General features: G+C 42.0%; 1 protein-coding gene across 1 annotated transcript; it reads right to left on the reverse strand.

The window, feature by feature from the left end:
* Positions 1 to 3,209: 3,209 nt before the first annotated feature.
* On the reverse strand, positions 3,210 to 4,157 carry LOC142441161 (olfactory receptor 2V2-like). Its single transcript, XM_075543226.1, has one exon. It carries the CDS (start codon positions 4,155 to 4,157, stop codon positions 3,210 to 3,212), a length of 948 nt encoding a protein of 315 aa, XP_075399341.1.
* Positions 4,158 to 14,200: the final 10,043 nt, after the last annotated feature.

Raw genomic sequence — 14,200 nt, forward strand, 5'->3', positions numbered from 1 at the left:
AACAAAAAATGTGTCTTGGAAAAAGTATATTCAGAACGCCCCTTCGAAGCAAGGATCATAAGACTTCATCTCATAGAAGTTGGACGTGTTGTCAGGAGAGACCAGTCCCTGGAGAAGGACATTGCATTTCCTAATACTTTTTAACTTACCCTCATAGATAGTTCTTGAAATATGCCCAAGGTAGACATTTTTTCCACTGGCTATTTATTCACTGGTTGTTCACTAAACTGACAAACTATTGTTCTATTTTAAAACACTTTCAAGGAGGTATTTTTGGTTTAGAGTGTAAAGATGCTCTCAGGGTAACAGTTTTGGGAGTTTATTAAGCCCCTCCTCCCTGACCCAGCTCTCATGTGGTTGGATCCTTGAGAATTTGAGATTATGTTGTGTAATTCTCCAATTTTGATCAGGATTATTCTATAGTATCTTTGATCAAAATGTTCAGTAATGTTCTTCTGATCTCATGAGAAAAGAGGCAGCTGTTTATGAAGGCAACTGCTCACACATTCCACTTTCTTCTCTTATTGTGGGCTCTCCTTCCTCAGTTGCTCCATGTGAATAGAGATGGACTTTCATGCCTTGGATAGTCCATTGTAAGCTTTAAGGTCCTAACGGTTACACTGTGAGCAAGAGGTAGAACAGAAACATTAAGCATATTATTAGGACAATTAAGTAGGATGTCCTATGAAATCATAAGACTAACCTTCCAAAGGAACCAGGCTCCATGCAGTTTGGCTGGATGGAGGCAGTCTCAGCACTTACTATTTTTAACCATTGCTGTGAATATGTTTATCACACAACTTTTCCCTGTTCCACTCTACATAGGTGTGTATCTTGTTGACTGCCACTGCAATAATTGGAACTCCACTTTTAAGCGATGACAAATTTCCAACATCATTATTTTCTTTCTCCCTCTGACTAAATGAATTTTGTCTTCTAATTATTTTTTTGCACATATAATATTTGAGTCCTTGCTAGCCACTTTACACCCTGTCCCTTAAACTAGTGCTGCCCCTTAAACTGGTGAAGAAACGTTAGTGGTTAAGCAAAAGCCTCTCTGAAACAATGATTCCAAAGAGAGAAAATACACTCCTCACCCCAAGGAGAGCAGAATGGGAGGGGCTGGGCCAGACATGGAAAGACCTCTCAGCTGTACAGGAGACCCTTCACTGGACTTCCAGTGACCTTGGATCACTTCCAGTGACCTTGTGTGACAGGTTGTCTTCCCTCCCAACCGCTGTCCACCTCTGCTGTGTCTCCGGCATTACTTTTGTTTTCACAGCGCCTCTGGAATCTCGTTCTGTTTCACACCTTTGTTCCTGGCAATTCAACCTCCAGGAGAAGGGAGCCCTCTGAGAAATTCTCTGATGAGCTCAGCTGCTACGGCCAACTCCCTTCCAGAAGAAGATGTATAGAAAAACTAGGGACTTAACCAATCTGACCTCTAACTTCCTCACATGTGAAATGGAAATAATAATGTGCACCCACCAAATATTGTTTCCAGAGTAAACTGAATGCACAATTTCTTCCACAGTGGGTCCCATGAATTCCAGTTATATTAGTGCCCCTTCCCTCTTCTTCCGCAAAACTTAAAAATGGAGCACACAGTATCTTGAGCTTTATCCCAGCTCCCAGACATGATTCTGTCTTCACTTTTTTTCTATCTTTAACAAAGATAACTTTTTTTTTTCAGGAAAAGATAATTTCATTGCAAATCTGTACAAAAGATAGGTAAAAAGCTTAATTTTGCAGACAAAAAGTTTTTTCTCACATAGCAGTTCAAGGTCAAACATTGATGTTGCATTTCTAATCCATCAAAGGAGAAACACTCTCACTAATTTTCCTGTTACAGACACTAAAGTGACATCATGGAAAGTATTACACAAAAAATTTATATATATCATTATTTTCATACAAATCAACTATATGCCACACTCTGTGAATACACCAGTAAAGACTACCTATTTCCTTATGAACCTCAAAGACATTACCTCTTCAAAAATTTAATAAATCGTTTTATTGGGGGCTTGTGTAACTCTTAACACATTTTCTCCCCTTGAAAAAAATGCTTTATGAAGTTTCCAAATTTCACAGTGTGAAAGGTGGGGGAAATTATCCAGGCTAATTTTCCATTATTAGGAAGCTTTTCATCTAAGACATTAATATGAGTCTATACTTATATGAACATTAAATAAATTGGAAAGTGACATATAGACAGGCATATCTCATTTTATTGTGCTTCATATATACATACATAACAAGTTGAAGTTTTATGAAAAACCTAAGTTGAGCAAATCAATTTATTGGTGCTATATTTCTTGCCTCCCCCCACCCGTCCCACTTCCCCCCCGCCACTGCCCAGAGTGTGTGAACTTCAGACCTGTGCCACATTTTGGTAATCTCCCAATATTTGAAATATTTCCATCATTCTTTTAAAAAAATCATTTTATCGGGGGCTTGCACATCTCTTATCACAATCCATGCTTCTATCCATTGTGTCAAGCACATTTGCACATATGTTGCCCTCATCATATTAAAAACATTTTCTTTCTATTTGAGCCCTTGGAATCAGCTCCTCAGTTTTTCCCCTGCATGCGCTCCTCTATCTCTCTCTCATGGACCCTTGATAATTTATAAATTATTATGATTTTTGCATGTAAATCTTCACATAATTCTATTGCACACTTAATAGACTACAGTACAGAGTATCAACCTAACTTTTATATATGTTGGGAAACAAAAACAAACAAATCATGTGACTCGCTATTTTATTGTGGTGGTTTGGAACAAACCCATAATATTTCTGAGGTATGCCTGTTACATAGAACGGAGCAGAGTGCCTGGCACATAGTGAACTCGGAGTAACAGGAAGCTTAGCAAGAAGATGTAGTTAATTTTTTCTAGTAGAATCCACTCCAGGTTAAAATAATAAGTGGAAACAATCCCAGTGCCTTGTTTCTATCATGGTCAGCTTACAAAGAATTATGTTCCTTTTAATCAACAGAACCAGTCTACTAAAGATTGTGTTGGGATAAGTTGTTTTATCACTGGAGCTAGAGAGCATGGCTTTAAGGTCTAAGTGCCTGGTGTCTCTTCTCATATCTCTGTGAGGCTAGACAGGTGTCGTCCTCCTTATTAATGAATGATAAGGACCCAGTGCTTCAGAACCAGGAGGGGTTGCAGGAGCCAGGTTCTAGGTGACCTGACTTTCAGTACTGGCTGCCAATTCTACAACGACTCAACACTTTCCTCAGTGCTCCCATCACGTCCCGGTTCCTCAAGCTATAAATGAGGGGGTTGAGTGTAGGAGTAAGAACTGTATAGAAGAGAGAGACCACCTTGTCATGGCTAGGAACCCTGTAGCGCTTAGGTCTCAGGTAAGTGAACATGGCTGCCCCATAGAAGAGGGAAACTGCTCCCAGGTGGGAAAAACAGGTGGTCAGAGCCTTTTTCCGAGCTTGAGCCGAGCACATACGGAGTACTGTCCCAAGGATTCGAATATAGGAGGCCACAATGATGGAGAATGGAAGAAAGAGCATGAGAACACAGCAAGCAAATACTAGGTTCTCCAGAAGGGATGTGTCAGCACAGGCCAGCTTCAGGACAGATGTCATCTCACAGAAGAAGTGATTTACCTCTCTCAAGCCACAGTAGGGGAAGGTCATTACTACGATCATCTGAATCAAACCATCTATTGTCCCAAAGGCCCAAGAACCTCCAACAATCTGTAGACAGACCCTCTGATTCATGAGAGTGGTGTAGCGCAGTGGGAGACTAATGACCACATAACGGTCATAAGCCATGAGTCCCAGCAAGAGGCCCTCAGAGCCCACAAGAGCAATAAAGAGGCCAATTTGTATGCCACAACCCACAAAGGAGATTGACTGCCTGCCAGAGAGGAAGTTGACTGCCATTTTGGGCACATTAGTACAGACCAACATGAGGTCCATCATGGACAGCTGACTGAGGAAGAAGTACATGGGGGTGTGTAGTCGAGGATCTACGTAGATGAGGATGATGAGAAGGACATTCCCACAAAGGGCCATTACGAAGACCACCATGATTGCAGAAAAAAGAAACAGATCAGTTGGACTGTGGGAAAAGATGCCCAAGAGTTCAAAGTCATCAGTGGACGATTGGTTCAACCAGGGCTCCATGGCTCGGGTGTTCCTGGTCACCTGAGAATATGGACAAAATAGAAATTTGGACTCATGCCATTTCTTTATTAATTTCTCCATTCTTCTTCAGTTAGTATTTTTATTGCAACATAGTACACTTCAATAACATGTGTTTTAGGACATGGAAGGGACACACATCACATCCCCATGACATGGCAATAGAAGCCCTGATAGTTCATATATTGTATGTATGCATACCAGAAAGGAAGAAATTTAGTTTTTTAAATGTATCACAGGACTATTAGAAAACCCTCCTTTGGGCAGCAGTCTTGACTTTGTTCAATGACGATCTTTTTCTTTTAAATCTGAGATAACTTGGACTTGAAAAAATGATTTGTAACAGAACTTGAACCATTTCTTTCCACAAAGATCATTTCTATGTGTCACGACAGCAAACGACGGGAATGTCGCACAATTTGCTACTTGGTCTGTATATTTTCCCTCTGTGTTCTGAGAATTTTATCATCTTACCCAACCCACTATATTCATAATGTAGATAAAGAAGTCCCCTCAAGTGCCCTTAGAAAGACAATTGAATGCCACCATTGTCAATCATATTTCATGGCACCAGAAAGTCAGAGGGTCCATGGAGAGAAGCCATGGACTGCTGTAGTGATATTGAGAGGCGTCAGGAGCCATCATGTCTGTCATGCAGTGAGCTTCCAGGTTGAGAACTGCTCGGGAGGGGGTCCCACATTCCTTGGGACATGGAAACTCAGTTTTGGCCCCCTTTGCAGACCTTGCTCTCTTTGTCTATTTACTGGCACTTGTTTTGACTATGATAAATCTGTACTATAAGTATGGAATATTCTCTGTGAGCTTTGTGAATTGTTTCAGAGAAATTTTTCTACTCAAATTGGTGTGGAAGTCAACAGACCAGAAAATACATGGACTTCCTAAACCTGGTTCTGGCTAGCAGCTGTAGCGTTGGCAGTCTGCGGATGGTGTCCTTTACATTTGTGTGCTCGAATCTAGCTCCCAGTCAATCAGTTTAAGAGACAAGACATTGCCAGGGTCTACCGATAGGTGATATTTAATCAGTGGAAGCAGTGATGTCTCCTTTTTGTGTTTGACATCCACTTTCCCCATTTTGACTTCGTAATGACTCTGTAACGGAGTACCTACCCATTCACAGGGCCTCTATGTCATTTCTAAGGCTGTTTACCTTTACAGAGCAGGCAACCTCATCTTCCTCCTGTGTAGCACCTGGGGGTTTTGAGCCACTGACCTTGCAGCCAGCAGTCGAATGCTTACCCAAGAGGGCTACCCAGGCGCCTTGCAGTGGAGGTTCTAGTGACAGTGGTGGTATAGTGGTTGCATGTTAGGGTTGAGGTCCACATGGTTGGCAGTTCAAAACAACAGCAGCTTCATAGGAGAAAGACTGGACTTTTTACTTTTGTGGAAAGAACATTTTGAATACAAATTCTAGATACTTTTGATCATATCAGGTTGTTTATGGGCAAATTCATTCTGAGAAAGGCAAGTTACTTTAGTTTGTAAAAGTTCTCAGAGCTTTCAATTCTGCTTACTTGAGGCCTATAGATAATGTCAGTAGGGACTTCTTTTCAGATGAAACTCCCATCGAAGATGAGTAAGTATGGCTAGTATTTTCACTGCCATGGAGTTAAACTAGTGGATACAGACCTAGATGGAAATTCCAGTTACATTTCTGACACGTAGAACTGGCAATGACAAGGCTCTGATGGAGGAAACACCCTCTGCCTGAGTGGGTGCTTCTCCAAATTACACCAGAATCTTCATTCCTATATGCTCTACCTTCCAGTCTCAAACCTCTAATTCTGAGAATAATATATATAACTGTGCATCTTCTTGGAACCCCAAACAAAATCTATTGAGCTATAATTCCTACTTTTACATGCCGGAAGCATTATATCTCATCCTTTGATATTATTTCTTTAAAACAATACCTTATTCTCCTTTTTCACACTTCTCTTAATAAAACTCAGTTATCCCAACATTCCTCTAGTTCAGTGATTCTCAACCTCCCTAATGCCGTGACCTTTAATACAGTAACTCATGTTGTGGTGACTCACTCCCCCCCCCACCAACCATAGCATTATTTTCATTGCTACTTCATAAGTGTAATTTTACTACTGTAATGAATTGGGTGACCCTATGCAAGGGTCGTTAGCCCCTCAAAGGGGTTATAACACACAGATGAGAACCGCTGCTCTAGTTCTAAAATGCTTTCCTCCTCCTTCCCTGCCCCCCCCCCCCATTATCATGACCCCAGTTCTACCTTATAAATGCGGCTAAACTGGAGCATGTACACTGGTACAGATAACAGCTCCCAGCACTGGAATCCAGGACAGATAAACCCCTCAGGAACAACAATGGGAGCAGCCACACCGTGAGGGTAGGGGAAAATTGGGGGGGAGAGGGGAAGAAAGGGGGAACTGATTACAATGATTGACATATAAAACCCCCTGCTCCCCAGGTGAATGAACAACAGAACCCTGGGTGAAGGGAGACAGCAGATGATGTAAGATATGAAAATAATAATAATTTATAAGTTATCAAGGGGACACACGGGTGTGAAGGTGGGGAGGGAGGAAAAAAGAAGTGCTGATACCAAGGGCTCAAGGAGAAAGAAATGTTTTGAAAATGATGGCAACATATGTACAAATATGCTTGATACAATTGATGTATGGATTGTTATAACAGTTGTAAAGATACCCCAGTAAAATGACTTATACAATTTTTTCAATTAAACAACAACACAAAACCTCAGTGGTCCATTCTGGGTGTCCCATATATTCCAAATGTCACCAGTTTCCATGTCCTGCTGATTTGCCACTAGTGAAGAAGTTTTTTTGTTTTGTTTTTTAAATAGAGTGTAGACTGTTGTTTCTTACATCTGGTCCTCCACTTCCCTCCTGGGTATCACCACTGTGCTTCAGTGTCACTCTTACACGCATTCAGGCAAGGCTCTTTGGAGCCTGGCACACCCCACGCATCCCATAGAGAGCCATTTGGAGTCACCTTTTTGAAGCAGAAAATCAAAACTGGGATAAGTATTAAATCTATAGAGCTGTATTCGATATGAAGACCTCTGGTTTTGGGTAATGAACACTCTAATGGTAGTTGATAGCTGCCCCAAGAACAACAGAGCATATGCTGGCTCTTGATATTTGACCCATGGCTTGGTGAAGAGGATTGGGCAAATAGCTAAAATTAAGTTAAATTTCAATAAGCAATATTAGGGGGATGCTGTTTTTAAAATCGTTTTATTATGGGCTCATTCAACTCTTATCATAATCCATACATACATCAATTGTATAAAGCACATTTGTACATTCATTGCCCTCACCATTCTCAAAACATTTGCTCTCCATCTAAGCCCTTGGCATCAGCTCCTCATTTTTTCCCCTCCCTCCCGGATCCCCCTCCCTCATGAACCCTTGATAATTTATAAATTATTATTTTGCCATAACTTGCCCTGCCCAACGTCTCCCTTCACGCACTTTTCTGTTGTTTGTCTCCCAGGGAGGAGATCACATGTAGATCTTTGTAATAGGTTCCCCCTTTCAACACACCCTCCCTCTACCCTACCAGTATCGCCACTCACACCACTGGTCCTGAAGGGATCATCCACCTTGGATTCCCTGTGTTTCTGGTTCCTATCTGTATCAGTGTCCATCCTCTGTTCTAGCAAGACTTGCAAGGTAGAATTGAGATCATGATAGTGGGGATGGGGAAGGAAGCATTTGGGAACTAGAGGAAAGTTGTATGTTTCATTGTTACCACATAGCACCTTGACTGGCTCCTCTCCTCCTCAATACCCTTCTGTAAGAGGATATCCAGTGGCCTTCAAATGAGCTTTGGGTCTCCACTCTGCACGCCCCCACCCCCTGATTCATTATGATAAGATTTTTTGTTCTGATGATGACTGAGGGGATGGTGTTTTCTAAGATACATTGTGTCAAAATCATCTGTTTTCTATTAAGTTATAGAATATAATTCTTATTCTGAAATTGCAGAACAAGATTTTTTGAAACTATGACCATCTTAGTCAACATTTTGAGATCTCTAACAGATTTAAGTGCTTTCTCTCCCTTTCCAGCTTCTCCTCCCATGTCTCCTTCTAAATAAGCGCATCGCTTCTCCTGAACCGCCATCTACAGATTATCAAATAGGACCTCTGTTTTTCCCTCCTGACCTTTTGTTCATTCTTTTTCATTGACTCAGCATCCCTTCCTACAAAGACCTCTGCCTAAATGCTGATGCCTTTCAGGGTTCAGCTGAAATCCATTTCTGTTGTGAAGGATTTCCTAGCTGGTCCCTACATCAGGCGTTTGCTTCTCCGGGGGTCTTTCACATCATGTGTGCTTGGCACAAACAACTGCAGTTCATGGCTTCCAACAGCCACCACAAACCCCCATTACTGGTCTTCCTGTTTCTTTACCCAGTGACTACAGAATCAGAGTAAACATAAGGTAATAGCACTCTGTGCTCAAGATAATTCACTGGTTCCCAACTCACTCAGAGTGATGCTCAGATTATTGCAAAGCCCTTACACAATTCACCGCAATCACACATCCACACAACCAAAGCACCGCCCTGGTCTCTTACTCTTACCACCGCTCCGGGTGCTTCTTTACCTCTTTTTGTGGAAGAAGCGTTACATATCCCTGTATCATGATCTTTTCCATTCCCTCCACGAGGCTTTCTTCCCTATATCTATATTACTCACTTTTACATCAGGCCTTCAGCCTGTGTCATCTTGTCACAAGAACTTCTGTGAAAACCCTCCATATTTTAGCACTCTTCCCCCTCCCCCTGCTGCTCTCCCTGCTTGCTTAGCCGGTGGTATGTGTCTTGCTCTCAGCCCCTTCCTTCTAGAAGGCGAATGATAGCTCTATCCCTACACAGCCCTGAGTATATTGTTCCCACAGCCTCTGAGCCTTTGCATCATGGCCATAAGGACCCCATGTTCAACCAACATTTGAAACTCTCCCTTATCCCAGACCTTGCCTTACGGTAGACATTTATCTTCTTGTGATGCTTTGCGTTGCCCACCATGGGCCGAGACCTTCAACCTCAGACCACTTCAAGGAAATGTGTCCCATGCTGTTTTTGTCAATGTGTCACTTTCTCACCACTCTTACAAGTTTCATGCTTTTTGGTCACCACACACACACCCAAGTGCCTTGTCCAAGAAAGTTTTCTCTGAGGAAACAACATATGTAGAAGACCCAAAGCCAGAAAAGTTATGTGGTTCTTGAAATCGAGAACCAACTGTTATTAACTTAACTGTGAACTTTGTCTAATGCTGTAAGATACAGCTGCATGCTCTATAAAATGAGGGTAGTTATGCTAACTCTCTATCTGCACTTTCGTGAGCCTCTGCTGTGGAAATTTATGTGGAATTTTCCAGGGAAAAGTTCCAAAATATTGGTTTATTTCAATAAATACTATATGGTTGATTAGTAACCTTTGCCTCCCATGCTGGATGACTCCTTTGGGCTTCAGATTACTGTAACAACTGTGTTGTCAGCATCGTCCCTCACATGTCCAAAGACTTGATGTAGACTAACAGGGCTCTTGGTCTTGTCCTGAAGAATTGCTTATCCTCTAGCCTTCATCTCAGTGAATCCAGTTGCCCAGGCCACAATACCTGATGTTTCTTTGACTTGTCTCTGCCTCTTGCTCACACACTCACCCATCAGGGAAAAAACAAAGGTGCTTCTCTCAAAAGATAACCACACCCTGACTACTTCTCTCTTATTTCCCTTTCCCTTTCTCCACCCATGCCATTGTCCCCATTCCCTGGATGATTCCTGCTGAACTGGTCTCACAATTGCATCATCGTCCCCTAATCTATTTGCAGACCAACAGTGGCAAGAGCTCATCTCAATAAGAGCAAAAGTCAAAATGCTTCAAGAATACACCCCAAAGTGTCATTGGGTTTTCCTCCATCACTGCCCGGCTGCTCTTTTCTTCACCTCTAGGTAGCTCTTGATCTCCAGGCTAATCGGCCTCCCTTCTGTGAAGAAGGAGCAGTAGGGTGACACCAGCCTCAGGTGGCCTTAGTGCTCCCTCTTCTCTCTTCATGAGAGCAGCTTCCCGAGCTATCCTCCACTGGCTCACTCATGCCTCTCCTGTGCTCTCAGACAGCTTTCTCCAAGCTACAATCCTCTTTCCCTTCTTGCTCCTTCCTCTTTCCCGGCCTTGCATCGCTTGGCACTCAAAATCTTCAGAAAGAACATCACCTGCTCCCAGGGACCCTTTGTTTTTAACTTTCCAACGAGAACGTATACTTTTGCTCACCGTGGGCTTTCTGGTTCTTAGTACAATGCTAAGCATATATGAGGGTATTTCAAGAAGTGTGTGGAAAAATTCCATTCGCTTTTAATTCCATTTATCCATGAACTTTGTACGTCCCTTTGTATTATTCTCTCACTTATTATTTGTTGAATTAATAATACTTGTTTTATATTAAGACATCTCAAGAAATTATTCCCCCATTTTATTTGCTTATTTTTATTAACTTTAAATCTTTATCCTGTGTGTTTAAAGTGGGTGAAGGGAGACATTGGACAGTGTAAGATATGACAAAATAATAATGATTTATAAATCATCACGGGTTCATGAGGGAGGGAGGGGGAAATCAGGAGCTGATACCAAGGAGCTCAAGTAGAAAGCAAATGTTTTGAGAATGATGAGGGCAACAAATGTACAAAGGTGCTTGACATACAATGGATGTATGTATAGACTGTGAAAAGAGTTGTATGGGCCTCCAATAAAATGATTTCAAACAAACAAACAAACAATCAACCCAAAGAAACCTCCTATTGCCCCAATATTCTTTCAGGGACAAGAAGATTCCATTCTATACCTTCCTCCTCTTCCTTTCCCTTCACTTTTATCCTCCATCCATCCCCATTCTTCCTCAGTCTTCTTGCTTCAGATCACCCTTCATTTCATATGCACCTAGTTGACCACTCAACACCTAATCTAGACAAAGGGCAGAATCTAATAAGACCAGAAAAGAAAGAGAGAGTGTGAGCGAGCGAGAGTGAGCAAGAGCAAGAGCAAGAGCGCGCGAGAGAGAGAGAGAAAGAGAGAGAGAGATCAAAGGAAGAGGGTGGGAGAGAGATAAAACAAAGAAACAGTAGAAAATGAGATGTGTCCCTCTCCAAAAATACATGGTAAAAGAAAGACAAGAGAATGAAGGGGAAATACTGGTAGAACATTTGAAATAAACAGAAATTAAAATTAACCAGCAAAGCCAATAACAAGAACTTTAAGAAAAAAGCAGGGGAACGAGGGAGAAAGACAAAGACCCTCACTCACCTTTGGGTATGTCCACTGGAGGAAAAAAAGTCAGCAGAGAATTCTTGTGGAGAAGTCTCTAGTAACAATAATTTTATGTTCCTGCCGTGTTGGCACAAACTGGGTCAGAGAGGACTGATAGGTTCCCTGCCCCAGCTATGACCTTTTCCTTAGCCGTCTGCTGCTGGTCAGCCGGCCATAGAAGCCTATGTCCACCTCAAGCCGACTGTGGACTTTGCCTTAAACAGTGCATCTCAACAGCCTCGGCTAAGCAAAAGCGGACCAAGGAAGCTTGGTCAAGGTGGGCAGATGGGGCCAGAAGCAAGACGTGTGTGTCCAAGCTGCAGACTTGGCTTTCCCACCTTCCTCAGAGGCCTCCCTCTAAGCGGAGGTTGTAAAACTGTCTCCCCCTGTCTACCCAGCTACTTAACCCAGAAATTGAACACAGACATTGAGCGAGGAGAGTGAAGCTGTCGACTCCTCGGGGAGCCAATAAAATTCTAGCCCTGGAATAAGAACTCCCATGTTTCCAATGGGAAAAAAAAACAAACAAACCCAGAGGGAGCTTGGGGACTCTATTGGGAACCAGGTCAGTGTGGCTTGTGTAAGGAAACCCAGTGAGGAGAAGATCACAGGGCTGGTTGGGGACAGGAACACAGTCCAGTTGTCCTTGTGACCCACACACTGTCCACATTCCAGCACTTCCTCAGGGACACTCAGAACCTTCTGGTGTCTCCATCGGTTACCGTGTCAACTTTCCCTTTCCTGCACCCCGTCATCCATCTCTGCTCTTTTCCCCACGTAGTCAGCCACCTTTATTGAATATTCATATTATACAGAGTGATGGGTGAGATAGGTTTGACTACACATAATTCTTGAAAAGAGTTCATGTACAGGCAGCATGGGCAGGATGGTTGTGGGCAGTGAGGTTGACACTGGGCGGACAGCTGCAGGATGGGCCAAGGCGGGTTGGGGAGAAAAAAAAATAGAGTTCATGTACTCATTCATGTTCATGACACTCAGATGATGGCATGAGAGTATGATTTCATCCCAAACATTGTTATTTCCTAACCCCATCACGTCATAATTTGCTGTAAGCAATTCTGTTGTCTATGGTTATTGTGTCTATTGTTCTAGTTTAATTATTTATGCACAACACTTGACTCCACTCACACGCGTGTCTCGTGTTGGAAAATATATAATATGGTCACCTTATTTTTGCTTTATCTCCCATAGAAGCAAATTATTCTTCCCTGAAAGGCCAATATGTGAGTAATCTGATTGGCAAGCAATTAAGCCATAACATTTAGTTTGCTTTGTTGAAGTCTTTCATTCCTTAGGTGTCTATTAACACTTAAGAAAAATATTTGCTCCACCACTTGTCTGTCCATTTGCTGTCCTTTTCTTTTTTGTGCTTTTGGATTCTGTTCTACATTTTCTCCCATACTTTCTAGGACCTTATAATGTCATATTTTTCAAATACTGGTAGCTGGGAACCATCTAGTTATTCTGGTCTCAGGATTGTAGAGACGAATGTGTACATGGCCCAATAATCCATTGCTCTGTTGCCAGAAGGTTTAACATTTCATCATTCTCCTTTCCTCTGGATTAGGAGAGATCAATAATGGTATCCTAGGAAATTTCTCAGCAGCTTTTAAGACCCCAGTTGCTAGTCACCAAATGAGGATGTGGAACATTGTCTCTGTGGAACATGTTATGCCAATTGACCGTGGCATCCCCCAAACTGTGGTCCCAATTCTCCAGGCTTCCCTCAAAGTGTTCAGTTATGGGTAAGAAGTGTTCAAATGTTGCCCCTCCACGCTGTAGCACATTCATGGATATATTTGCAGCAAAAGTCAATAAACATATCTAAATGCCTCTGTCGAACTGCTTAATCACCACTGTTACAGGATTGCATAATTCCATTTGCCTCTGTTATCTCGAAAACTCTTGAAAACCTTCCAGTGTTGTTTTCTCCTGCCTCCATTTTTCCTAAGCTCTCTCGTGGTGTATTGCCTTTCCCTTCACCCCAATTACCCTCTAATCCATGGCTTCTTCTCCCACTCGGTAGCCTTAAAAGAGTTTAAGTCTGAAAACATTTTTTGACTCTTTTTAAGAGTAGCTTTTGTTTATTTCACTCAACCAAACGTTCGCCATTTTGTGATGAATGCAAGCTCGGCATTATCCTTTACCATCGCATAGCATTCTGTTGTGAGCATGACCTAAAGTAGATTTGTCTATTCTTCAAGTGATGGGCAATCTTGCTGTTTCCACACTTTTGCTGCTGTGAATGGTGCTGTGATGAACATGAATGTGAATATATGTATTCCTCTTGAGGCTCTTCTCTTAGATTTATACCAGGTAGAAGGATTACTGAGTCATACATTATCTTTATTCCCACCTTTTGAGGAGGCACCATATCTATTCCCACCATGGTTGCGCCAGTTTATGGTCCCACCCAGCAGTCTATGTGGGTTTCAGTCAACATTTGTTGTGACCTGATTTTTTGAACTTTGCTGTTACTGAAGCGATGTGTCATTGCTCTTTTGATTTGCATATCTAAACTGGCTAATTATCTTGAGCAATTTTTCTTTTTCTATTTTTTATTAATAATTTTATTGGGGTTCTCACAAATCTTATGACAATACATCATTCAACTCTATTAAGCACACTTGTATATATGTTGTTATCAACATTTCCAAAACATTTTCTTTCTTCTTGAGCCC

The sequence above is a fragment of the Tenrec ecaudatus genome, chromosome 2 (assembly GCF_050624435.1).
Source record: "Tenrec ecaudatus isolate mTenEca1 chromosome 2, mTenEca1.hap1, whole genome shotgun sequence".
NCBI lineage: Eukaryota > Metazoa > Chordata > Mammalia > Afrosoricida > Tenrecidae > Tenrec > Tenrec ecaudatus.